General features: G+C 43.1%; 1 protein-coding gene across 3 annotated transcripts in view; it reads right to left on the bottom strand.

Moving 5' to 3' along the window:
- The window catches only part of CPQ (carboxypeptidase Q), a 156,601-nt gene that overhangs the window by 110,196 nt on the left and 20,415 nt on the right, over nucleotides 1–25,990 (bottom strand). For all 3 annotated transcript variants that reach the window (XR_009961942.1, XM_062604605.1, XM_062604606.1), the window contains one exon: nucleotides 7,439–7,646. Coding sequence is in view for 2 of the 3 variants with exons in the window: in XM_062604605.1 (XP_062460589.1) it covers nucleotides 7,439–7,646 (208 nt within the window). In the remaining variant the exon portion in view is untranslated. The remainder of the gene's footprint in view (nucleotides 1–7,438; nucleotides 7,647–25,990) is intronic.

A 25,990-nucleotide genomic window follows, 5' to 3' on the forward strand; every position in this document is an offset into this window, starting at 1 on the left:
TCTGAAACACACAAATTCAGCAAGAGTTCCTATATAAAGCTGTGTTTGCTTTGGAAATCAGCAGTAAACCTGAAAAAGAATACTTCAGATTTTTTACATCAGATACAATGTGTTTCATAAATAAAACTATAACACAGAATCATAGAATAATTAGGGTTGGAAAGGACCTTAAGATCATCAAGTTCCAACCCCCTTGCCATGGGCAGGGACACCTCACACTAAACCATGTCACCCAAGGCTCTGTCCAACCTGGCCTTCAACACTGCCAGGCATGGAGCATTCAAACTTCCCTAGGCAACCCATTCCAGTGCCTCACCACCTTACAGTAATGAACTTCTTCCTTATATCCAATCTAAACTTCCCCTGTTTAAGTTTTAACCCGTTACCCCTTGTCCTGTCACTACAGTCCCTAATGAAGAGTCCCTCCCCAGCATTCTTATAGGCCCCCTTCAGGTACTGGAAGGCTGCTATGAGGTCTCCACATATACATTCTAAAACTTTTCTGTAGTATGTAGATAATATCTTGTAACACCATCAGATTAAGAACAATATCAAATAGGTTCTGAAAAATAATCTTGAGTAATACAGGAAGTAGAAACAATACTTTAAAACCACTTACAAGACATGAAAATAATAAAATTGGATAGAGAGGTGAGTCTATACAGCAGACCTCTGTACATGCTGTTTCAGCATTGCCTGGACCAAAATCAAAAAGTGAGTTGCTGTGTAACTTGAAATTACTGAAGTCAGTCCTAGAATACATCAAGAAATAGAGGCTTTACTCTTCTTTTTCTTTTTCTTTTTTTTTTTTTTTGTTTTTAATGGAAAAAAAAAAAAAAAGGAGTATTATGCTAGGATACCCCAAACACCAATTCTGTACCATTCTGGCACAACCGTTCTGGTACTATTTAATCTCTTCCAGCTGTCCAGAGCCATATGCTTATGTGCTCTGGAGATAAACACTCCAGATAAAGTTCTCAGTGCTGCACTTAGACAGAAAAACCATGGGGAATTACACAGAAATGAAATGACAGTCACAGAATTCTCAGATCTAATCAGCAGCTGAAAATAAATACAGCCATTGTGAAAATAAATTGGCATTGTATTACTCAGATTGCTCCCTGCAATCTTTATCTGCATTTTTATTGTCAGGTTTTCCTTCAATTCACCACATTTACAGTTGCCACATACTACCGAGACACTTGCCAGTGTCATCAAGAAAACTGAATAACGCAAGAACATTAAAACAGAACCTGCAATTGATGGATCAAGACATTACAATCATGTCAGATGGTTCTGAACTTGCTAACAGTGCTTTTGTAGGCACAGCATCTTGTACAGATTCAGAACAGGCTGGCAACACTGAAGAAAGCCGGAGCTGATTAGGGAGAAACAGGAAATCACAGAAAACTGCTAAAGTTCCTGGTGCTCAACCCACAGCAAGCACAGCTGTAACTCCTTAAAGATCTGTACAAGAAACACAAGACTTGGCAGTTTTATATGCTCAACATCTTTATATACATGAACCAGTAACACAAAGGCAGAATAAAACTGTTCCTTTAAATCTTACTAACTCCAGAATATTACTGAATCTAATCAGTGGGTCCTCATGGTACCCAAATAAAATCAGAGTTAGCATGTTACTCATGATATGGGTGGCCATGTGTCCTGGGTTCAGCAGTAGCAGTCATTTTTCCCCTTCTTGGTAGCTGGTGCAGTGCAATGTTTTGACTTTCAGCTCGGGAACAGAGCTGATAACAAGCGATGTTTTGGTTTGGCCAAGGACTTTGTGAGCCTCATGCTCTGCCAGGGAGGAGGGGAAGCCAGGAGGAAGCAGAGACAGGACACCTGACCCAAACTGACCAAAGAGGTATTCCATACCACAGCACGTCATGCCCAGGATGTAACGGGGAGTTAGCCGGAAGGGCTGGGAGACTGCAGGGTTGGAGGAGGTATCGGTCAGAGCTTGGTCGGGCTGGGGGGGGGGGGGGGCGAGTTATCGGTCGGCTGGTGGTGAGATGATGTATTCTCTTCCCTTGTTATTTCTTTTATCATTATTATTATTGGTGGTAGCAGTAGTGATTTGTGTTATACCTTAGTTACTAAACTGTTCTTATCTCAACCCGTGGGAGTTGCATTCTTTTTGATTCTCCTCTCCGTCCCTCCGAGAGCAGGGAGAGGGCAAGAAAGGGGGGGAAGTGAGCGAACGAATTACCTGACTGGGTTTAAACCACGACACCATGTAGCCACCAACGTGTGAGTCAGTAATGTCAGGTGAGGGGGTGGGCCATAAGAGAACTAAAAAACACCAAAACTTGAATACTACATTGATAAAAGTGCCTTCGAAAGTTATGAGTGAGGAAATGAGGATTTCAAAAGTACCATTATTCTCACAGCATCTTTCTGGATAACAGTCTATTGACAAAGATTTTACCAGCCCTTTACCTGCCGCTAAGAAAGTTACAGAACACTCCATATATTATTCGATATTAAATGGAGGAAACTTTTCAGTTACATGAACATATACACAGGGAGTAGTCAAAACCAGAAAGTAGTAGAGAAAGCCTTTCTTAGTCTTACCAGCATTTTACTGACTTTGTAAGCAAACAATATGTGGGTGTCTCAAATTACCCAGAGGTTTCACTTGTAACACCAAGTCCTGTCTACTGGAAAATAACAGATTCATGCAGTTCAAAGCAAAAAGAGGCAAAAGGTTTGGTAAAAGCCAAAGAAAGATTAGGAGTTAAGAAACATTATCTACAGATTTCTCACTATTATGAAGTTATCTGAAATTTGACTTCTGTAATCACTGATCAGATAGCAAAAACCCACTGTACAATATGATCATCTCCTAAAGCACAGGCTCCATTTCTTCTAAGGACATCCAAGTTCTCTTGCTGACAGCTAGGATTTGCCCAAAAGCGAGCACAAAAACTGCACTCTAGAATGCAGTCTGGCATGTTGGCCTTCAGGGAACATAAGAAACAAAGTAAAAAATAATGAATTGTCAGTCAACAACATAAACAGACATCCTGGAGGGAAAGCCCCTAAGTGCAGGGCAAGAAAATAAATCCCTCAGAACACACATTCATATCTCTAAGGGCAGCAAGGCAACATGCACAACACTATGAAACATAACTAGGATCTTCCACAAGCTCACCAGAGATTTATAAAACATGGTCTGCTCTTATTTCTGCTTCTTACACCATAAAAAAGGGTTTTATCATTGTTTCTTTGTCCCTTAGTAGAACAGAAAACAGTATGGCTGCATCCTATTGCCACAGGATACTGCCTTAGGACAGACTCTTGTTGAGATGCTTCCTATGAACAATTCTTGCCAATATACTAATCCCATAAGTGAAAAGCGTTCATAAATAACCAGTGGTTCTTCCTGATTTTTTTCTGTCATGCTACAGCATTACTGTTGCATCTCTACAATTATCATCCAGCTTCCTGCTGCCTTTATGCTTCATGCATTCCCCAAGCCTATGCAAAGCAGACAGAAGATGCTGCCTGATCAGGAGTATAACAATTTTGCAGTGTCAAAACAGAGCATGCAGAATATCAAGCAAGGGAGAATTAGGTTTATCACTTTTCCAAGTCCGTCAGAGATCAGTTCTAAACTACCTTCACCATAACTGCATTCTCCTCCCCACTGAAAGGAAATAAATGCTCAACACATATATTTACCACTTCACCCTGCGTGCATAAAACTCACATGCTAGGGAGAAAAAAAAAGCACTTAAAAAACAAGACAATAATAATAACAGGTACTCTGTCACCGGAAGATGGTAATGACCAAAGGTTTCTCAAGTAATAAACGAAGGCATCAGATGCACATATAATACAGGCAAACTATTTTCAGTACCTCCAACAAGAAGTACTTCTCTGGAAGAAGGAGTGGTGGCACTGCTCATAATAGCATGCACCAGGACAAAAGAACATAGCAATCAATGAAAATTTCAGACACCAGCTTAGCACTGTCACATGAAATGGAAAAAAAAAAAAAAGAAAAAAACCCATACTGTAGGAGGTTATTCTACTCAAGGAATGCAGAAATGCTTTACTTCTACACTCAGAAAAATGTCTTGTGCCCCCAGACATCCTTTGGAAAACATTATTTCTGGAACCTTAATCCAGTAACTTTTTCCCTTCAAACCAAATCTTTCCTGGTGCCTTTTTTGTTTTGACAAAAAGGCAATCTGGTTTAGCCATTTCTGTCTTCAATAATAACAACAACATTTGATTTTATGTATGTATCAGCATCAAGGCAACCTACTTGACTGAAATGCAGTGAATATCCCTGAGTTTGTCTTCCCTGACTTACAGAAAGCCTCATTTATGTCCCTGCACTCCACCTTGGAATTGCCATTTGATAATCGAGAGCCACAACTTGTGCTGATGACACGAATCTCTGTATCACAGGGGACACATCTCTGGCCACTACAATAGAAATTACAACATAAACAGTTTAAATTATTGCCCAGATAATGTGACTTTCTTAAAGGTCTCACATGCTATGTCCATATTAGCCTTCTTGTTTGAATAAAGAATGAGCTTTTGAAGTGAACATCCCAAAATCCTCAGCTGTCCAATCACTAAGCAGTCTCTGAGCACCAGCAAGAGAACACTGATTTAATTCCCTTTGCGATTTTACCTATTCTGTATTGTCAGTAAGCTTTAATAATCAGCCCTAATAAGCCTAAGATGTTTATCTACTATAGTACCTAGCTTTAACCTATTAATATTATTCACATTGCAAGATCACCTAGAAATCACACCACAATGTGGCTTCCATTGTTCCAGCCAGCTTAATTTATTGTAAATAGAGTAAGTAAATAACAATAAGCAACCCTCTGTCCAAAAGGTTGAAATCTTAAAAAAAACAAACAAAACCAAAACCAAAACCCACAATCAACACACTCAACACTGAAGCTGATACAGTTTAGAGAAAACTGTGAATTTCCACTCTGTTCACCTGATGAAAGTGGGATAGTGCACTATCAGGAGCATAGTTTCTTCTAAGATGTTTCCAGGAAGTTTTGGGAAACTGCTACAATCCCATTACTAGTTATGCATGTTATGGGTGCACATGTAAATGCACAGGCTCGAGAAGTAAAGGTTCTGGTCAACAAAGCAGTAGTATAAAAATTGTAAGAATTTAAGACTTCCTTTCACAACTTTTAGAAGTCTTTTACCAGCTTTTTACCTTTCATCTCTTGCCCTTCTAACACACTACTCCCTGCAGCAACAGTATTTTCCATCAGTCAATCAAAAATGCAAGTGTCTTGAACAGTGCTGCAGACACTGACTGATAGGAAACACCCCATCCAGCACAGCACACTGGTAGGACAGACAGGAAGCCACAGAGCTGGTGATTAAGAGAAAACACAGGAGAAGGCATGGAGATAAGAAAATCCACCCTGCCTACAGCAATACCTATTTTCTGTTAGAAACAAGACAAACGGATCTAGGCATTATGGAGTGGCAGAAATAACAGACTGGACCTGAACACCTCCCTTATTATAGGAAAAAATAGATTAACCAGTCCCTCAAAGACCCCAAAAAAACCCTAAGTGAATGTAAACGAAGAAAGAACAGAAAGTACATTTAACGAAAAAACGCTTCCTGGCAGCATCTGAATTTGAAATCATTTTGGGAATGACACCTCAGCTCCCAGCCTCAATTAGGGATTCAATACTTCTAAACAAACACACATTTGGCATCTGTTTCTCCTCTCTTTTCATTCAATTCTGAAATAGCTGTAATGCCAGTACCCAGACGTAATAAACAGGCTTTATTACCTTCAGTCTCCACCTCTGTTCCTCATCTCTAAATTTTCCATTACATGTTAAAATGTACTTCCATAAATAGTCAAGCAAGCAGAAGATGATAACAAAGTGTTGCTTTCAAATGAACACCTCTGCAGGGCACCAGAGCTAAAGACAGGATAAATAATTTTCTGGGTTTCAGATAATCAACAGATGATACTTATAAGACTATTTTGAAAACATATCATTTTTCATAAAAATATTTTTGAAACCTACTCTATCTGTTCATTATTGTGAACTTTATTATAAAATTTTAAGTATTAGAAAATATATCGTAAATAACACATTTGTTGGGCATTAAGAAATAGGGTAGTATAGTTTGGATAGTATCTGCATTCAAAATATTTTATTTTTGAGAAAGCATTTTAAACAGGTAATGTTGGCTTCTTTAGGGGAATATGGAACACCAGCTACATCACTATCAACTACACTGGCAGTAAAGCTGTCCTCTGCGCATGACACAATACAGTTAGTTAGCATTACTGCATTTCTCAGTCTTTCTGAAAGATCAGAAATAGTGATGTTTGCACACTTCTACTGCTGAGATACGAATACTTATGTTCTGTCTGAAATGGTGGCATCAAGCATGCTTCCAAGTGCCTGTCCCAGCCGCTTCCCAGTCTCATCCTCAAGAAAGATCCAAAACTATTCCAGCTTTTCCCACCTACCAGCCTAGACTTCTGTAGAAAGAAAACCTAGGAGCAGAGATCAAAAAGAAATCATGTTGTTATCTAAATAGAAAACAATTTCAGTTTATGGTGTAGCTCACATTCAGGGACACCGTGGTTGCTGCCGATGACTCTTCCGTGGGCGGGGAATTAGGCAGCAAGGGGAGGAACAAACAGCCTGTACCTTTATACCTGAACTCTTTTTCATTTCCTCTCTATGCCTCAGCTTGTCTTCCTCACAATGGATGAGCATTTTAAGTGTAAACAATCAGAGTTAGAAAAAAAATCTCCAGATAAAATACAGAATTCTGTTACCAACCAGAAAACTAAAAAAGGAATGTAACACTATATAGGACAAATAAAATAATGTACTAAGACACCTAAAAATACTTGAATTAAATAAATAAATAAATAAAAATCATTATTTCAACCTACCTCACTTCAAAAGAATTGTGAGAATTACAATCCTTACTGCTAAACTGTTCTAAATTATTATGTTCAAAGCAGACTACTCCTTCATCTAGTACAAGTTGAACTCATACTAGAAAAATGACCAATACAATAAAACCTGTGCACTTACATTCTAGTTAAATATACAGAATGACCAGCTCACATCATCACTCAAAGTCTAGTACATGGTGTCATCAAAGACATTTGATTGTGGTTGATCTCAGAATATTTATGGCAGCCTTGAGAAAGCAGGAAGTTCTTTAAAATAAATACATAAAATTTGAATCAGCAACAAAAAATGAAAACATTTTGAAAGAATGACAAAGCACAGGGGAAAAAAATTACTGTGCAGCCAACAGTTTCACAACCGAACACCCACTCCTAACTGGCAACATTTAAGTCACAGAGAACAGAACTGCCTGCCCAGAAACCACACGTGAACTAAAGGCTGAAACATGAGTCACAGGGAGAAACAAGAAAAATACTTACCTATGAATAGAAAAAGATGCAATGGATCTAATGAGTGATGCAACTGCTCCGACTTTAGCAGCCTCAACTGCTCCTTGTGATCTGTATCGCACAGTTTCACCATAACTGATGAAAGGTTCGTTGTAGACAACAATCTTCCCCTTGGCCTCCTGAGCTCTTTTGTGAAGTTCATCAAAAGAAGCTACCACTATAACTTCTGCTGTAATTCCTGAAAGAAATATTACAGTGGCTTTAACACTGCTTCCCTGTAACTCTCTTACAGCCAGTTTTAACAGACAGAAAAGCATGGGATGTGCAGAACACAGATTTAAAACAGATTTAAATTATTACTGGAGAAAGAAGACTATGTGAAATGCTTCAGCAGGGATTGGTACTAAATATCTGTAATAGCACCCTGGACCAAGTACACACAATTCTGTAAACCCTGCTATCAGGTTGGTATTAAAACCTAACTTGAAGGGTAAGAAGGATATACAGGGAGAATTCTGTGCTCTGCATGTGCTTTAATGCCTCACTGCAATCATTTATAGCACAAAAACATTTGCAAAAGATGCCTATGGGATTAATAAAAAAAATACAGTGCTCTTTTCATGGAATTGTTTTGATATGTTGCTAAACAGCTTAATATAAAACAACTGGAAGCACATATTTTTAGACTGAAATACTTATAAATAAATTAAATGAAATTAAAGCTCTGCAGTTTCAACAAATCTTGTTGTATGCTTATAATAAAAAAAAACCAAAACCAAACCAAAACAAAACCCTTCATATTTAATTCAGAACAATACCACAGTTCTACAGGATCTCATTCTGAGTTTTCCCAGGAACCCATCTTTCCAAGGTGTACTTCTGCAGAACTATGTACTTCTGCAAGCATGTACTTCTGCAGAACTATTCACACATGGTAAGTAAGATCCCATTCAGCTCCTTTTTTTTTCATAGTTGGAATAGTTTTAAATTGCTAAATTATCCTGCTTGAAGAAACAAAGGATTTTAGAGATAAGCCATTTTTCCCAAAGCCAGAGAATTCTTCTAACTTCTTAGAACACTCATTGAAGAACTGTATTTCACAGCACTGAAGAAGTAATTTATTAAAACAACCACTATGTTTAAAATCCAATTTTGCTGATTGGTTACAGAGGTAAGTAGAAACTGCTTAACAACGTGGGCTGGTTCTTTTTTTCTAAATTTAGAAGTAGTAATGGATGCCTGAAATTTTAGTGTTGTACATTTCACCTAAATGCCACAAAGTACATGAAAATGTAAAACTAATAACAAAGTAAAACTAATCACAAAGTACGTGAAAACTAAAACTAATAATAAATGCCTAGCAAGGCTTTTTTGAAGAAGTTGAAACTATCATGTTTTTAAAAAGAAAATATTTCCCCCTGAAAGTCCTCTTTTTGAAACTGTAATACATGAGAAGAACTGATAGAAAAACAGAAAATCATCTCTCCCAGCATCAGTGTATCCAGGCTCATGGCTTCTTTAAGATCAAACTACAGTACACTTCAAAACCTTAAAGAAACTATTTCACACAGCTTTGGTTTCTTAAGAGTACACCACTAAGAGGGCAAGAGACATCTGCTACTTCGAAAGCCTGTGGGTTTTAGCTACAGAGCTATCCTAGCATGAGAGGTGTAGAAAATTTTCACTGAATAACTATTCAGATTCTTAGCCTTACAGAAAGAGGCACAGAGAACCAAACCAGGGAATCACCTTCAAATATTCCTAGTTGTTGTTGGCAGGTAGGTGAGCATGCTAACAGACCCCAGCTGCTTCTAATGAGCTGCAGGTTCAGCTGCCTACCTAAGGAGCATCCCAGCAATAGGATCATTTTAGGTATGGAACCATGCCACTGGAAATAAAGGCAGGTATCCACAAAATTTCATTTTCCACAAGGAAAGCCATGATCTTAGCAGGTTGATACTGCAACCAGTACTTCATATTAGTTCTCCCAGTGCTCCACTTGGATCGTGCAGAAGGCACTGAAAGGGCACATGTCGTATCAGTGACTGTGCATCAAAGGAAGTGAATAGTAACTCTTCTTGGCATTACTTTACTGCATTAATGAACAAACACTATGTTTTTTAAAGAATTCCACAGACAGCTAGTAACTGTCAATAATCCCCAAGAAATATCATGGAGAAGTACATGCTCTCCCTAGGTGACAGGCATCAGACATTTGTACAGTGAGCTTTGTGGGATTTAAAGCTAAGGGAAAGAATGCAGAGCTGCAAACTCCAGCCCAGCATCTCTACTTCTGAATGTTCCCAAGGAAGCTAAATAAAGCCATCCTTTGACAAAACAAAATGAAAGTTCTCTCTGCAAGTTTAACTTAATGGCAGCACCGTATACATAAAGTATCAAAAACTTTACTCTTGTAACTTCTGAATAATTCAATGACTAATCTGCATCTTAGTCACGTTCTTATCTATTGAAGTGACAAGAGCAATGTTCATTTTAAATAAATATGTGGACATGCATGCACAGATCGCCCAAAGACTTCCTCGGAAAAGGGAAAAATGAAGCAAAACCCCCAGCAGTTTATCAATGTAAGGAGAACAAGTTATTCCTTTCAAAAAATGGGTAATATGTCACCTTATTGAGCCTTCAACCAAATAACAAAACTTTACCCCCAGCATCTCCTAATAATTAAATGCCTCACGGCTCTGGTCCCCATACTGAAAGCTGTTCTGTATCTTTCTTACTCTTACGATTATCTGATGCAGATACTGTGTGTTATTGAACAGAAGTCTTCAGAAAACTCATATAAGGAGGGAGGCAGATTGCCTGCTTGCTTAAACAAAATCTAAAGATTATAACCCATACAGACCAAAAGACGAATACAGAGCATTTGGGGAATTAGCTAAGTGAAGGGCATGAAGTGTTGAAGACAGAATTACAAACATGATAAACTTGGCTGACTGTATGAAGCTGAAGACTCATTTGTTCTCACCATGTGAAATATTATACATATTGTTGGGCTGGGTGAGTAAGCAATAGTATCTATGTAGTACTATGGGTTTCCTCTCATTTCTCATATTAAACAGTAAATTGCACCCTGTCATTTCTGAGAATTAAGGTACAGAAATGGTGTTGATGGTGGGAACAAGCAGGCAATTTTTAATTACCAACAGAATTATGTACTACAAAGTCCCCTGTACACAGAAATGTATGTTTCTAACATTTTGCCACAACTTTGATGATCACACTGCTAGCTGAAATTAAAATGGCATTGTCCGCATTTGCAAAGTCTAAAGTCTGTCCCAGGAAGGATAAAGGCATAGAATCATAGAATCATAGAATCGTTAGGGTTGGAAAGGACCTTAAGATCATCAAGTTCCAACCCCCTGCCGTGAGCTGCCGTGGGACACCCTACGCTAAATCATATCAACCAAGGCCTCGTCCAACCTGGTCTTGAACACTGCCAGGGATGGAGCATTCACAACCTCCCTGGGCAGCCCATTCCAGTGCCTCACCACCCTAACAGGAAAGAATTTCCTTCTTATAGCCAACCTAAACTTCCCTTGTTTAAGTTTTATCCCGTTACCCCTTGTCCTGTTACTACAGTCTCTAATGAAGAGTCCCTCCCCAGCATCCCTATAGGCCCCCTTCAGATACTGGAAGGCTGCTATGAGGTCTCCACGCAGCCTTCTCTTCTCCAGGCTGAACAGCTCCAACTTCCTCAGCCTGTCTTCATGACTGATTACAGTTATTCTTTACTAGCTACAGAAAGTCCAATTATATATATGTGTGCACATGAAAAAGAACCTGTAAATCAGCTGTCTGCAACACTGCTGTACATCAAAAGTTTGATCCTTGGCATGAACAATTCTGTCTGGAGAGTCACCTCCTAGCACATGTTTACCTGCTAACAGTCATGCCAGAAATAGATTAGTTCAAAGGGAATTCTTCATGAGGGAACTTACTCTCCCCAGGATTAAATGCAATGAATACTTAAGCCATTTTAGTATCTGGAGCTATGCATCTGTCTGTGTTACTAACAGGTTTCAGAAAAGAGTAAGAAAAAAAAAATGCACCCTATTATCAGATTTTAAAAACTGATTAATTTCTATTAAAACCTCAAGGAATCTTCTCACAGAATATTGTTGCTGTTCTTGATTTCTCCCCAGTCTTATTTCTGTTGACAGGAACAGCCCCTTGGAGATGTAATTCCAAAGCCAAATGCAGCCATCATTAATATGACAATCATTTTTTTCCAATAACAGCATGTGAACAACACACCCCCATGTACCTCCAAACTTCATTTATTTCACACTGTGTTGATGTAAGAATTATGATTTCTCTTACAAACCACACTATGGAACAGCAATGCTGACACTGTCAAATAAATAATCTGATGGGCAAGGCAATTTTTGCTTAAAACAATAAAAATATGGCATTTTTAGGTCTTAACACAACAAACATTGACCAAGTCTCCACTAAACTTCCCTGTGTGTTACATATTTTAAAATTTTTGCATCCTAAGCATAAAATACCAACACAGAAAATCAGGAACACATCTAATTGTTCTGGTACTGTTCAAAATCTCTAGACTTTGAAACTGGGGAAGAATGTATCTGAAACATGTCCTAGCCTCTGCAGTTATGAGAGCAAGAAAGAAATAAGACTGTTACATCCCCATTCATCAGAACCAGGCATCAGGACACCAGGACCAGGAAATGAAGACACTTATGGTAGGAAGAAGACAATTGCTGAGGTGAGTAGCTCGAGAGAAGACGCCTTCAACACCGGAGCCGGGGGGGAGATCAGCGTCGAAGAGCCTCAACTCAGAGCAGCAAGAGACACCGAGGGAGCCTCAAGTCCTCGACAGGACCTGCCCAGGAGCCGGCAGCTCAGCTGACGAGAGCGAGCAGCTGACTCACAGGGGGCGGAGCCTGAGGCAGCGGCACCAGCCCTGACCGGGTAAAAACCTGCCCCAGGGAGCGGGAGCGATGAACCAGGAGCGTGAGCAACCAGAGCGCGGTGAGGCAGTTTGCGGGGGCAGGCGAGCGGGATGGTGAGCACTCGGCGTATGAGCAGGACCCGGTCCGGGAGCTCTGCTCTGGCTGCCCCGGCGGTGGCCGGTGTAGGCATCCAGACAGAGCCGATGAGAGGGGAGGCTGCAGTGCAGAGCTCGGGGTGTAGAGAGTGCCTGCACTGGTCTGGTGAGGGGAGGGTGCTCAATGGGCAGGGCTGCACTCGGTGCTCCCTGGTGGAGGTCCTCCTGCAGCAGGGGCTGAGCTGCGGGATGCTGTTAATAGACTGCGAGATGTCAGGGAAGCTCAGAGGAAGCAGGAATGCTTGCTCCTGGCCCAAACTGTGCAGGGGCCTCGAGCTTCCCCTCTAGTTCATGAAGGAAAGAAGGAGGCCGTTAACCCGGGAAGCTGGGAATTAGTGACAAATAAAACCAACAAAAAAAGGAGGAAAAGGACAATTAAAAGCAAGGGGCTTCCTCCTAAATCTGTTGACCCCACGCAGAACCGCTTTCCTGTCCTGCAGGGGGCTAATGAGGAAACGCACTCGCGTCAGAAACAGCCGGCTGATGCACTGGTAAAGAAGATTTCTACTGGTGCTGCCAGGAAAAAGCGGCGGGTCGTAGTAGTAGGAGACTCTACACTGAAAGGGACAGAAGCACTCGTCTGTCGGCCTGACCCCGTCTCAAGGGAGGTGTGTTGCCTACCAGGGGCACGGATCAGGGATGTGGCAGAGAGGCTGCCTGCTCTAGTAAGTCCCACGGACTATCACCCACTTCTGGTGACACATGTGGGTGCTAGGGATATAGACAGCAGTAGCCTGGGGAACATAAAGGACTACAGAGCCCTGGGGGAGGTGGTTAGGGGCTCTGGAGCTCAGATAATCCTTTTGTCAATTCTCCAGGATACAGGGGAGGACCTAAAAAAAGCTAGGAGGATTAGCCAGGTTAATAAATGGTTAAAAGGGTGGTGTCATAGTCAGGGGTTTGGGTGTCTTGAGCACGGGACCCAAGTTTGTAGACCAGGTCTAGTGGGGGCTGGTGGAGCTGGTGAAGGGAAAGAGCAGTTTTGGTAGGAGGCTTGCCAGACTGGTCAAGGAGGCTTTAAACTAGATGTGTTGGGGAGGGGGGCATCATTCCATCCCAACACACCCAGTCAGTTGCCAGCACCTATAATAAATGCTTGGAGCAATATAGAGTTATCCCAGCCACTCCAGCCAATGAGCCGGCTTCAGTTAGAGCTCAGCTCAGATGCCTCTGTACAAATGCCCGTAGCATGGGGAACAAAAGAGGAATTAGAGATGTGTGCATATCTACGGGGGTATGATATAATAGGCATCACAGAAACATGGTGGGATGGCTCCTATGACTGGAGTGTTGGAATGGAAGGTTACAGGCTCTTCAGAAAAGACAGGCCTGGCAGGCGGGGAGGGGGATTGCCCTTTATGTTAGGGATAGGCTGGAGAGTATGGAACTCTGTCTGGGGACAGGTGAGCAGTCCACAGAGAGTTTGTGGGTCAGGGTTAAAGGGAATATAGCTATGGGAGACATTACTTTGGGGATCTGTTACAGACTGCCTGATCAAGGAGAACCTGTGGATGAAGCACTCCACAGACAGATAGGAAAAGCCTCATGCTCGCAGGCCCTTGTTCTCATGGGTGACTTCAACCACCCTGACATCTGTTGGAAGGACGGTACGGCCTGGCACAAGCAATCCAGGAGGTTCCTTGATTGTGTATAAGACAACTTCCTTCTGCATGTAATAGAGGAGCTGACAAGGAGAGGTGCCATGCTTGAACTCGTGCTCACCAACAGGGAAGGGCTTGCTGGAAATGTGACTCTCCAGGGCAGCCTTGGATGCAGTGATCATGAGATGGTCGAATTTGAGATCCTCAGGACAGTGAGAAGAGCGTGCAGCAAGCTCACTGCCCTGGACTTCAAAAGAGCAGACTTTGGCCTCTTCAGGAACCTGCTTAGTAAGGTTCCATGGGATATAGCCCTAGAGGGCAGGGGGACCCAAGACTGTTGGTTGATATTCAAGGATCACCTGTTACAAGCTCAGGAGTGTTGCACCCCAACTAGAAGGAAGTGCAGCAGGAAGGCCAGGAGACCTCCTTGGATGGATAAGGAGCTGCTGAGGAAAATTCAAATGAAAAAAGAGGCTTATAACAAGTGGAAGCAAGGACAGGTGGCATGGGAAGAATACAGAGATGTTGTCCAGGAAGCTAGGGACCAGGTTAGAAAAGCTAAGGCCCAGTTAGAATTAAACTTAGCTAGGGGTATTAAAGATAACAGGAAGGGATTCTACAGGTATGTAGCAAATAAAAAACAGACTAGGGAGAATGTAGGCCCCCTCAGGAAGCTCTCAGGAGAACTGGCTACACAGGATTTGGAGAAGGCTGAGGTTCTGAATGACTTCTTTGCCTCGGTTTTCACTGGGAAAGGCTCTGACAAAACCACCCAAGTCTTGGAAGGCAGATGCAGGGACTGTGAGAATGAAGACCTTGCACCCACTGTAGGAGAGGAACTGGTTCGAGACCATCTTAAAAATCTGAACGTGCACAAGTCCATGGGTCCTGATGAGATCCATCTGTGGGTCCTGAAGGAGCTGTCAAATGAAGTTGCTAAGCCTCTGGCCATTGTATTTGAGAAATCACGGCAGTCAGGTGAAGTTCCCGATGACTGGAAAAAGGGAAATATAACCCCCATTTTCAAGAAGAGAAAAATGGATGACCTGGGGAATTACACACCCGTCAGTCTGTCCTGGGTTCAGCAGTAGCAGTCATGTTTCTCCTTCTTGGTAGCTGGTGCAGTGCAGTGTTTTGACTTTCAGCCTGGGAACAGAGCTGATAGCAATGTTTTGGTTTGGCCAAGGACTTTGTGAGCCTCATGCTCTGCCAGGGAGGAGGGGAAGCCGGGAGGAAGCAGAGACAGGACACCTGACCCAAACTGACCAAAGAGGTATTCCATACCACAGCACGTCATGCCCAGGATGTAACTGGGAGTTAGCTGGAAGGGCTGGGGGATTGCAGGGTTGGAGGAGGTATGGGTCGGTGCTTGGTCGGGCTGGGGGGCCGAGTTATCGGTTGGTTGGTGGTGAGGTGATGTATTCTCTTCCCTTGTTATTTCCTTTATCATTCTTATTACTGGTAGTAGCAGTAGTGATTTGTGTTATACCTTAGTTACTAAACTTTTTTTATCTCAACCCGTGGGAGTTGCATTCTTTTTGATTCTCCTCTCCGTCCCTCTGGGAGTAGGGGGAGGGAAAGAAGGGGGGGAGTGAGTGAATGAGTTACCTGACTGGGTTTAAACCACGACACAGTCTCACCTCTGTGCCTGGCAAAATCTTGGAGCAGATTCTCCTGGAAGGCATGCTAAGGCACATGAAAATCAACAAGGTGCTTGGTGACAGCCAGCATGGTTTCACTAAGGTGAAATCCTGCCTGACCAATTTGTTGGCCTTCTATGATGGGGCTACAGAACTGATGGACAGCGGTAGAGCAGTTGATGTCATCTACCTGGACTTGTGTAAAGTGTTCAACACTGTCCCACATGACATCCTTGTCTCTAAATTGGAGAGACATCAATTTGATGGATGGACCACTCGGTGGATAAAGAACTGGCTGGATGGCCGCACACAAACAGTTGTGGTCAATGGGTCAATGTCTGGCTGGAGACCAGTAACGAGTGGCATCCCTCAGGGATTGGTGTTGGGACCGGTCTTGTTTAACATCTTTGTTGGTGACATGGACAGTGGGATTGAGTGTGCCCTCAGCAAGTTTGCCGATGACACCAAGCTGTGTGGTTCGGTTGATGCGCTGGAGGGAAGGAATGCCATCCAGAGGGACCTTGACACACTTGTAAGGTGGACTGATGCCAACCTCATGAAGTTTAACCATGCCAAGTGCAAGGTCCTACACCTGGGTCAGAGCAATCCCAGGCACAGCTGCAGGCTGGCCAGAGAAGAGATTCAGAGCAGCCCTGTGGAGAAGGACTTGGGGGTGTTGGTTGATGAGAAAATGAACATGGGCCGGCAGTGTGTGCTTGCAGCCCAGAAAGCCAACTGTATCCTGGTCTGCATCAAAAGGAGTATGACCAGCAGGTCAAAGGAGGTGATCCTGCCCCTCTGCTCTGCTCTTGTGAGACCTCACCTGAAGTATTGTGTGCAGTTCTGATGTCCTCAACATAAAAAGGACATGGAACTGTTGAAACAAGTCCAGAGGAGGGCCACGAGGACGATTAGGGGACTGGAGCACCTCCTGTATGAAGACAGGATGAAGAAGTTGGGGCTGTTCAGCCTGGAGAAGAGAAGGCTGCGTGGAGACCTCATAGCAGCCTTCCAGTATCTGAAGGGGGCCTATAGGGATGCTGGAGAGGGACTCTTCATTAGGGACTGTAGTGATAGGACAAGGGGTAACGGGTTAAAACTTAAACAGGGGAAGTTTAGATTAGATATAAGAAGGAAATTCTTTCCTGTTAGGGTGGTGAGGCACTGGAATAGATTGCCCAGGGAGGCTGTAAATGCTCCATCCCTGGCAGTGTTCAAGACCAGGTTGGGCGAGGCCTTAGGTGATACGATTTCATGTAAGGTGTCCCTGCCCACAGCAGGGGGGGGTTGGAGCTAGATGATCTTAAGGGCTTTCCAACCCTAATTATTCTATGATTCTATGATTCTAAAAGAAAGAGTAGGAGCAGCAGCACACCACAAGAGCAGGGCAGGAAGCCTACTTGATGATCACAGCTCTGCCTTGCAGACTGGAAACATCAGACCGCCCTTGTTTCTTGTTTACTGGATGTCTGCCGCTTGTCAGGTTTCTCAGTTTTCACCTCAGCTCTCCCACACAGTTAAGTTAGCCCAGAAGCTGCCACGTCAAGGTATACCGTATTCCATGATAACCCTAAGATCATGCAGGTGGTAGCCCCAGACTTTTCTGACCTTAGCCTGGCTAATCCAGTTGTCCTTCAGACTTGCCCATCTCCCCAGTATAAAAGTATCACACCTCTGATACTTCCAGAAACGGCCTACATGCACTGTCTGGGTACTATTTGCAAGGTAGCTTCTTTTCTAGAGGTACAGGAAACCTAGAAATATTTTTGCATGGGCCACAGGAAAGAGGGGAACAAAAATTATAATGTATCAGGCAGGATGTGCAGTTATGCTGTAAAACTGGCAGTCTTGGACCCTGGATGCCACATCACCCTGCACAGAACCGGAACACATGCCAGGATCAATAGTCTTGGATAAAGACGTAAGAATATGAAACATACAACAGGGAAAAAGATATATATGTCTGGAGATAGGGAAGAAAAGTAGTTGTTAAGACAGGTCAAAGAAAATAAAGGTTTGAGGAGTAGAGAGAAAAGGAAATATATATTCTTGAAATCCCAGATTAGGGACCTGGCATTATCTCCCATTTAAGTTCGGAATCCTCAAAAATCAGCCAGAAAACATTTTTCCTCTCAACTTCTACCTTACCTCTTTTAAACATGCCACTTTTCAGCCCTCTGCAGGAATTGGCTCCGCTTTTCCCTCAGTGTCCCACATAATTCAACAATATTTTCAGAAAAGCAAACCCAAACTCTGGGTCCATAATGAACCCATCAAAGTAAGGCTTGGTGTCAGGCTGAAGCAAACTAAAGATTCTGTCCTGGGTTTAGCAGTAGCAGTCAATTTTTCTCTTTCTTGATAGCTAGTGCAGTGCTGTGTTTTGACTTTCAGCCTGGGAACAGTGCTGATAACACCAATGTTTTTAGTTGTTGCTAAGTAATGTTTACCCTGACCAAGGACTTTGTGAGTCTCATGCTCTGCCAGGGAGGAGGGGAAGCAGACACAGGACACCTGACCCAAGCTAGTCAGAGAGGTATTCCATACCACAGCATGTCACACCCAGGGTGGGGGGTAACTGGGAGTTACCCAGAAGGACACGGGGTCTTCTGGGTCGGACTCGTTTTTCGGCAGGTGGTATCGTATTCTCTTCCCTTGTTATTTTCTCTTATCATTGTTGTCGTTGGTGGTAGCGGTGGTGATTTGTGTTGTACATTGGTTGCTGGACTGTTCTTGTCTCAACCCGTGGGAGTTGCATTCTTTCGATTCTCCCCATCCCTCCAGGAGCGGGGAAGGGCAGGGGGGAGGGAAGGAAGGAAAGAGGGAGAAAAAGGGGGGGGGGTGAGTGAACGAGCTGTCTGGCTGGGTTTAAACCATGACAGATTCATATCATCACTTTTTTTTTTCCTCCTCAAAAATGATTAGCATATGCTGAAAATTTAACATACTTTAAGAAATATACCCAAGAAACACATTTGCTCTGTTAACACATATCAATATGTGTTACGTAAGAATTAAAATACAGAGAAAAGATGTAATATTTTAGGGGGGAACTCTGAAACAAAGAAGAGGGCTTTTATCAGGAAGAAAGATTTTGTAAGATCTGAATATACTTCTGGAAAATGTGACCTCACCTACTCTGTGGAACAGCAAAAGAGGACTACTTCATGAACCTAAAATTACATAGGAGAGTTACCCAAAACTATTCAGCTCTGATGCATAGCACAGAGGCTAAATCTATTACTCTGTTCTTTGAGAAGAACACAGAGAAAAATAAACATTGTGTAATAGTCACATTTTCAACACATATGACTTCCAATTTTCAACAAATACTGAATCTCAGTAGAACAGTTTGGTTTCAATAACGTGTAGCTTACTGTGCAGCACTAAGTCCTAATAGCAAGGGGGATGGACCTGACCCCCAGCATAAAGCCTTATATGCCAAACGAGCAGGGTAACAGGTCTGGTTCTACCAGGAGCAGACCTGCATGGGGCACAGGCTTGCCCCATGTCTGGGGAGAAGCAGGCACCCAAGAACAGGATCCAGAAAAGCTAGTTTTGGAGCACACAGGTGCCCAAAGGAAGAACCAAGGGCAGCCATACCCTCCTTATTGAGTCAAGATGCCAGTCACTGCAGACAATCGCCTGAGAGGAGAAGTGCCAGTGCCACCCAGCTGTGCATGCATTGTCCACACATGCAGAAAATCATGTTCAAATCCTGCCGTTAGTGTCAGGCAGAAGCTTCAGCCTGGGCTTACCATCCATGAAGTAACCACCTTTAACTCAGTAACACTGAAAAGGGCCAAGACCTGAAAATTCAGGTTTTTGCTGTTTCCAATCTGTACAGTTCATCTGAACATTCACTAAAGCAGTGACTGGAACCCATGTCTTTCCCAGACAGTATGTCCACCTCAATGCCAAATAGCTACTCCTACTCTCTAAATCTTTGAAATGCCATTGGACTAACTTTTGGCCCAGACACTGGGCCACTGAACATCACACTATCCGAGGTCCTTCATGGATGTCTCTTTTATATTCCAAGAAAAACAGTAGCATAGTTATCGTACCACAAGCAGCACTGCTCTAAGTAATAATAAACAATACTGAGGCTCATGGTCTCAAGATGTGAGTCAGTATCTCCTTACACATAGAAAAAGAGGGATTCAGTGAAGACAGGAGGAGGGCTTTCCCATGCACTGTGCTCTCATGCCTATGGTTCCCTCACACCCCCGTTCTCAGCACTGAAGCCCTCATCAAAAGGGGTACCCAAATCTCCAGAAGGATGCCCTCTTCTCCCAGTAGGTCAGTTGTCATCCAACTCAAGGGCAATTCCCCTGATACATATTCAAATTAACTGAGGGGAGCTTTCGTAGATCTATCTGAATTCCCTAATCCACTTCACCACAGAGAAACTAAAAAGGAGGGTCAGCACCAGGGAAAAACACATCAGCCAGGACTGGGGCCAGACCACTTCTTTCAGCAGTAGCCTTAATTTAAAAGGACTGTAAGCCTACAGCAACCGTACCTACCTTCAACAGCACTGAGATACATAATAATCCCATTTTATAAATAATAGGCTGGAACTATTTTTATATTGTCTAAGTGGCAAAACTCCCACTAACTTCTATAAGAGCAAGAATGGACCAAATGTTGTTGACAGTTAAACAACAAAACTCCATGACTCAAACACAAAAATTAGGAAGAAGTCTGCCAATACATCATCTTCATATTTATATTATTTCAGTTTTGCTGCAGAAAACAGTACATAGAAACCAGAGACTGTTCCTTTCTCGAGGAGACATTTCAGACAGGCTGCATTCTGGGGCTGGTTCTACTTCTCAGGATTTCTTCAAACTGAAAGGGCAGGGTCAGCCAGGGATAAAAAATAAAAAATAAAAGGTATATTTTAAAACACATACAAAACCATCAAATTTTTGCTGCTTTATGGTTAAACATCTGCTAAACTACTACTCTTCTTCAATTATGGGATCCTCAAAGCAACAATTATATCCATTTTCCTCAGAATTTGGGGGATATAATCAGTACCACCAGAAATCAACACAGTCTCTCTCTATATATATGTATGTTTTGCCAATGTTGAAACACGGGAAATGAGACAAGGGCATTGACTAAATATGGTAAAACTCCAGTTTGCCAGCTCCCTCAACTAAGCACTTTATAACATTCAATCCTGTCTGTTACCTAGAAATCCGTTTCTTCAAAGTGGTGACCATTTTAAATCTCTGCTGACTTCTGGTAATCCAGATCACTCTGCATTTCAGGTTTTTTCCTTTCCCTGTCACTAAGAGAGGCATGAAAGTTACTCCGTCCTTGTAAGGAGATGAAAAGAAGTGAAAACTTCCTCTTTGACCCAGCACCTTCAAACCTCAGGATACTGAAAAAATTTCCTCTTCAATAAGAAAACCTAACCCTAACCTCTTCTGTGCTGCCCCTTTTTACTGCGTAAATCAGACTGAATCTGGAAACTTGACATCCTGGCATGCTGCCTAGTCCTGAAGAAGAAAATAGGGAAATGTAGATTTTATCCATAAGATCACAAAGTACTGAAATGCCTCCTGCACATCATCAGAAATGTTCCAGCCTTGAGTGAGCCAACTAGCTCTATGCCAAACTCATATCTGAACCAAAGTAGGCAAATCCCAGCAAATCCAATAAACAGGCAAAGCTTTGTCCACGTCCCATAAGACTTTCAACCCCATAGGCATGGGTGAGATAGAAGAGCTACAAGAGACCTTCCTTGTATCCTGGAGTCAATGCTGGCTCAGGCTCCATGGATAAAACATTGCTATTATTTAGGGCTTCCTGCTCCTGTCCCAAAGGATCAGGGATTTTTTTTCCACACCTGCATGATGTGATGCATGATGAAATGGAAAGCGAGCAGCTTCAGCATGTGCTCTGGCCATTGGGTCACTCTTAGGAAACACTGGTCTGAATTTCCACGGACAGAAGGGAAAATAACCCTGAACTTCCAGCATTCAAAGACAGGTTTCTAACTGCTGTTAGGTTATTCCCATGTTAATAAAGAGACCTTCAGAGCACTAGCTCAGGTATCCAAGTTCCAGGAGTTGCTCTGAGGGCACCAGGGGTTCACCAAGTCCAGCATGTAGCAATAAGCACATCCAAAGAGAAGCAATGTTTTAAGTATCTGCCACTGTTTCCTATTTTCTTGGCTCATATGGTGTCAAGCCTGGGGACACATAATGGAAAGGGAGGAACACAGGACACAACTGAGAGGATGAGAATGCAAGAAATGGTCTCCTGTACATCCTGCTGGGAATGGCGGGTCACCCTCCTCTCATCTTAACCCCATCCTCAGACTTTAAAAGATCATAAGTCCAGCCAGTGCTGTCCTCTGGATCTAAGTAGGCATCAATAATATAGAGGAAGGAATCTGTTTGGGCTCTACAGAGACAGAGGTTTGTTAACTAAGGGGTCCAAAACATACTCTGATTTAAAACATACAATAATTATCAAGCTAATACCAAACACCTTCAGAGATCACCTGCACAGTCCACTTTAGAAGCAGCTCTGAGGGTGTCTCTAAAAGCGATGGCCATTGGTGGCTCATCAATGGCCAGATCATGGAGCAAATAACTGAAAGCCAGTCCTCAGCCTTTAACACATCCCTCTGGCAAAGCAAAACATGGCAGCAGTCAATGTCCCTGGTTGATCCTGTGCAACAACAGCAGCACAATGCCAGGAGAATCAGCATCAAGCATCTCATACTGAGTTGCATTATTTTGATTACAGGATGACTCACGCTCCCACAGCTTTTTGGCTAAAACAAGACAAAACAGAACAGACGATATTCCCTTGCTGAGGGAAATTGTTCAAATATTTCTGATGTGACCTAGACCAATTGCCTATCCCTTTTTTCTCAGGAATAGGGCTTGGTGACAATTGCTGTTTAGAGCAGAGGGAGCAGACCTAGGAATGAGTTCCTCAGAAGTGATGAGGCAGTGGCTTTAACAGTCTAACCACAATTTTTTTTCTGTGCTTGGGATAAGTGTGGGGTTTAGGACACCACTTTTCTGAGCAGCACACCTTGCAATTCTCTTGCCCACAGAGGCTGGTGACAAGTGGCTCTCACAAGACACTTCTGTCAGCCAGGCAGCTGGTCCAGCGAGCAGAAGAATGATAGCCAAGAGTTCACTAGGGAGCAGCTACATCCCATAACCTGCCTCAAGAAGGACAACGTGTCACAGAGCACGATGAAACCAGCAGAAATCTTAACAGCCATGAATAGTTGAATACATTTAAAATCAGAAGGCAATTTAATCAAAATTATAACCATGTGTAAAAAACTGCCTGCCCTTCTGTGAGAGATCTCACTGCCATGCAGTTTTCTAGCACCAACACATACACCTCTTCAGAAGAAACACATACACCTTTTCAGAAGAAAGTAAATGATTATGAAGAACACAGGTCCTGAAGGAGCTGGAGAATGAAGTTGCTAAGCCACTGTCCATCATTTCTGAAAAATCATGGCAGTCAGGTGAAGTTCCCAATGACTGGAAAAAGGGAAATATAACCCCCATTTTCAAGAAGGGGAAAATGGATGACCCAGGGAATTACACACCCGTCAGTCTCACCTCAGTGCCAGGCAAAATCTTGGAGCAGATTCTCCTCGAAGGCATGCTAAGGCACATGAGAAACAACAAGGTGCTTGATGGCAGCCAGCATGGCTTCACTAAGGTGAAATCCTGCCTGACCAATTTGGTGGCCTTCTATGATGGGGCTATGGAACTGATGGACAGGGGTAGAGCAGTTGTCATCATCTACCTGGACTTGTGTAAAGCGTTCGACACTGTCCCACACGACATCCTTGTCTCTAAATCGGAGAGAAATCAATTTGATGGATGGACCACTCGGTGGATAAAGAACTGGCTGGATGGCTGCATGCAAAGAGTTGTGGTCAATGGCTCAGTGTTGGCATGGAGACCTCATAGCAGCCTTCCAGTACCTGAAGGGGGCCTATAAGGATGCTGGGGAGGGACTCTTCATTAGGGACTGTAGTGATAGCGCAAGGGGTAATGGGCTAAAACTTAAACAGGGGAAGTTTAGATAGGATATAAGGAAGAAGTTCTTTACTGTAAGGGTGGTGAGACACTGGAATGGGCTGCCCAGGGAAGTTTGAATGATCCATGCCTAGCAGAGTTGAAGGCCAGGTTGGACAGAGCCTTGGGTGACATGGTTTAGTGTGAGGTGTCCCTGCCCATGGCAGAGGGTTGGAACTAGATGATCTTAAGGTCCTTTCCAACCCTCCAGGCAGCCTTCTCTTCTCCAGGCTGAACAGCCCCAACTTCCTCAGCCTATCTTCATACAGGAGGTGCTCCAGTCCCCTGATCATCCTCGTGGCCCTTCTCTGGACTTGTTCCAACAGTTCCATGTCCTTTTTATGTTGAGGACATCAGAACTGCACACAATACTCCAGGTGAGGTCTCACAAGAGCAGAGCAGAGGGGCAGGATCACCTCCTTTGACCTGCTGGTCACACTCCTTTTGATGCAGACCAGGATACGGTTGGCTTTCTGGGCTGCAAGCACACACTGCCGGCCCATGTTCATTTTCTCATCAACCAACACCCCCAAGTCCTTCTCCACAGGGCTGCTCTGAATCTCTTCTCTGGCCAGCCTGCAGCTGTGCCTGGGATTGCTCCGACCCGGGTGTAGGACCTCGCACTTGGCATGGTTAAACTTCATAAGGTTGGCATCAGCCCACCTTACAAGTGTGTCAAGGTCCCTCTGGATGGCATTCCTTCTCTCCAGGGTATCATCCGAACCACACAGCTTGGTGTCATCGGCAAACTTGCTGAGGGCGCACTCAATCCCACTGTCCATGTCACCAACAAAGATGTTAAACAAGACCGGTCCCAACACCAGTCCCTGAGGGATGCCACTCGTTACTGGTCTCCAGCCAGACATTGACCCATTGGCCACAACTGTTTGTGTGCGGCCATCCAGCCAGCTCTTTATCCACTGAGTGGTCCATCCATCAAATCGATGTCTCACCAATTTAGAGACAAGGATGTCGTGTGGGACAGTGTCGAACGCTTTACACGAGTCCAGGTAGATGGCATCAACTGCTCTACCCCTGTCCATCAGTTCTGTAGCCCCATCATAGAAGGCCACCAAATTGGTCAGGCAGGATTTCCCCTTAGTGAAACCATGCTGGCTGCCATCAAGCACCTTGTTGTTTCTCATGCGCCTTAGCATGCCTTCGAGGAGAATCTGCTCCAAGATTTTGCCTGGCACAGAGGTGAGACTGACGGGTGTGTAATTCCCCAGGTCATCCATTTTCCCCTTCTTGAAAATGGGGGTTATATTTCCCTTTTTCCAGTCATTGGGATCTTCACCTGACTCCCATGATTTTTCAAATATGATGGACAGTGGCTTAGCAACTTCATTCTCCAGCTCCTTCAGGACCTGCGGATGGACTTAATCAGGTCCCATGGACTTGTGCATGTTCAGGTTCTTAAGATGGTCTTGAATCAGATCCCCTCCTACAGTGGGCCTAGGGTCTTCATTCTCGCAGTCCCTGCGTCTGCCTTCCAAGACTTGGGTGGTGTGGTCAGAGCATTTGCCAGTGAAGACTGAGGCAAAGAAGTCATTAAGAACCTCAGCCTTGTCCAAATGCAAATTTTGAATGGCTATATAATTTTTCTAAACAAAACAGCTTTTATATATTATTTGTTTCATTTCAGACAGAAAGCTATCACAAAAATTTACAATTCATAAAAATAATTATTACTATCATGTTATCTTCTATTTCCTAAACGAAATATATTTTCTCATAAAGAAATAACAACACTTTTAAGTGGTCTAGGAATAAGCCTATGGTTACTTACAAAGAGCAGTCACAGAAGGTTGTCTTCCAGCCTTTACATGGAAAGCCCCACATCAATATATACAAAAAGAAAATCTTATAAATAATTCCATTTGCAAGCAAGCAAGCTAATATTTTGGGGCTCAAAACACCTTAATTTTGCTGAGCCCAGCGAAAGATCATTCTTATTCCCAAATTAACGTATCACACATGATCCACTACAAGGCAACATACAGCTCAGTAACAGGTGAGTCCCAAAGACTTTTCCAAGCTTAGCATGAGACTTTTCCAAGGCTTGCAGGAGACAAGGGAACAAAAGGACACACAGACGCCAATTGCCATGCTGAGGAGCTGGCATTTCCAACCTCAGTATGAAAGTCTCCTCATCCTGCTGTTGTGTTTTT

The sequence above is a fragment of the Pezoporus occidentalis genome, unplaced genomic scaffold (genome assembly GCF_034315485.1).
Source record: "Pezoporus occidentalis ecotype Australia unplaced genomic scaffold, CSIRO_AGI_Poc_V1 ctg87, whole genome shotgun sequence".
In the NCBI taxonomy this organism is placed as follows: Eukaryota; Metazoa; Chordata; class Aves; order Psittaciformes; family Psittacidae; genus Pezoporus; species Pezoporus occidentalis.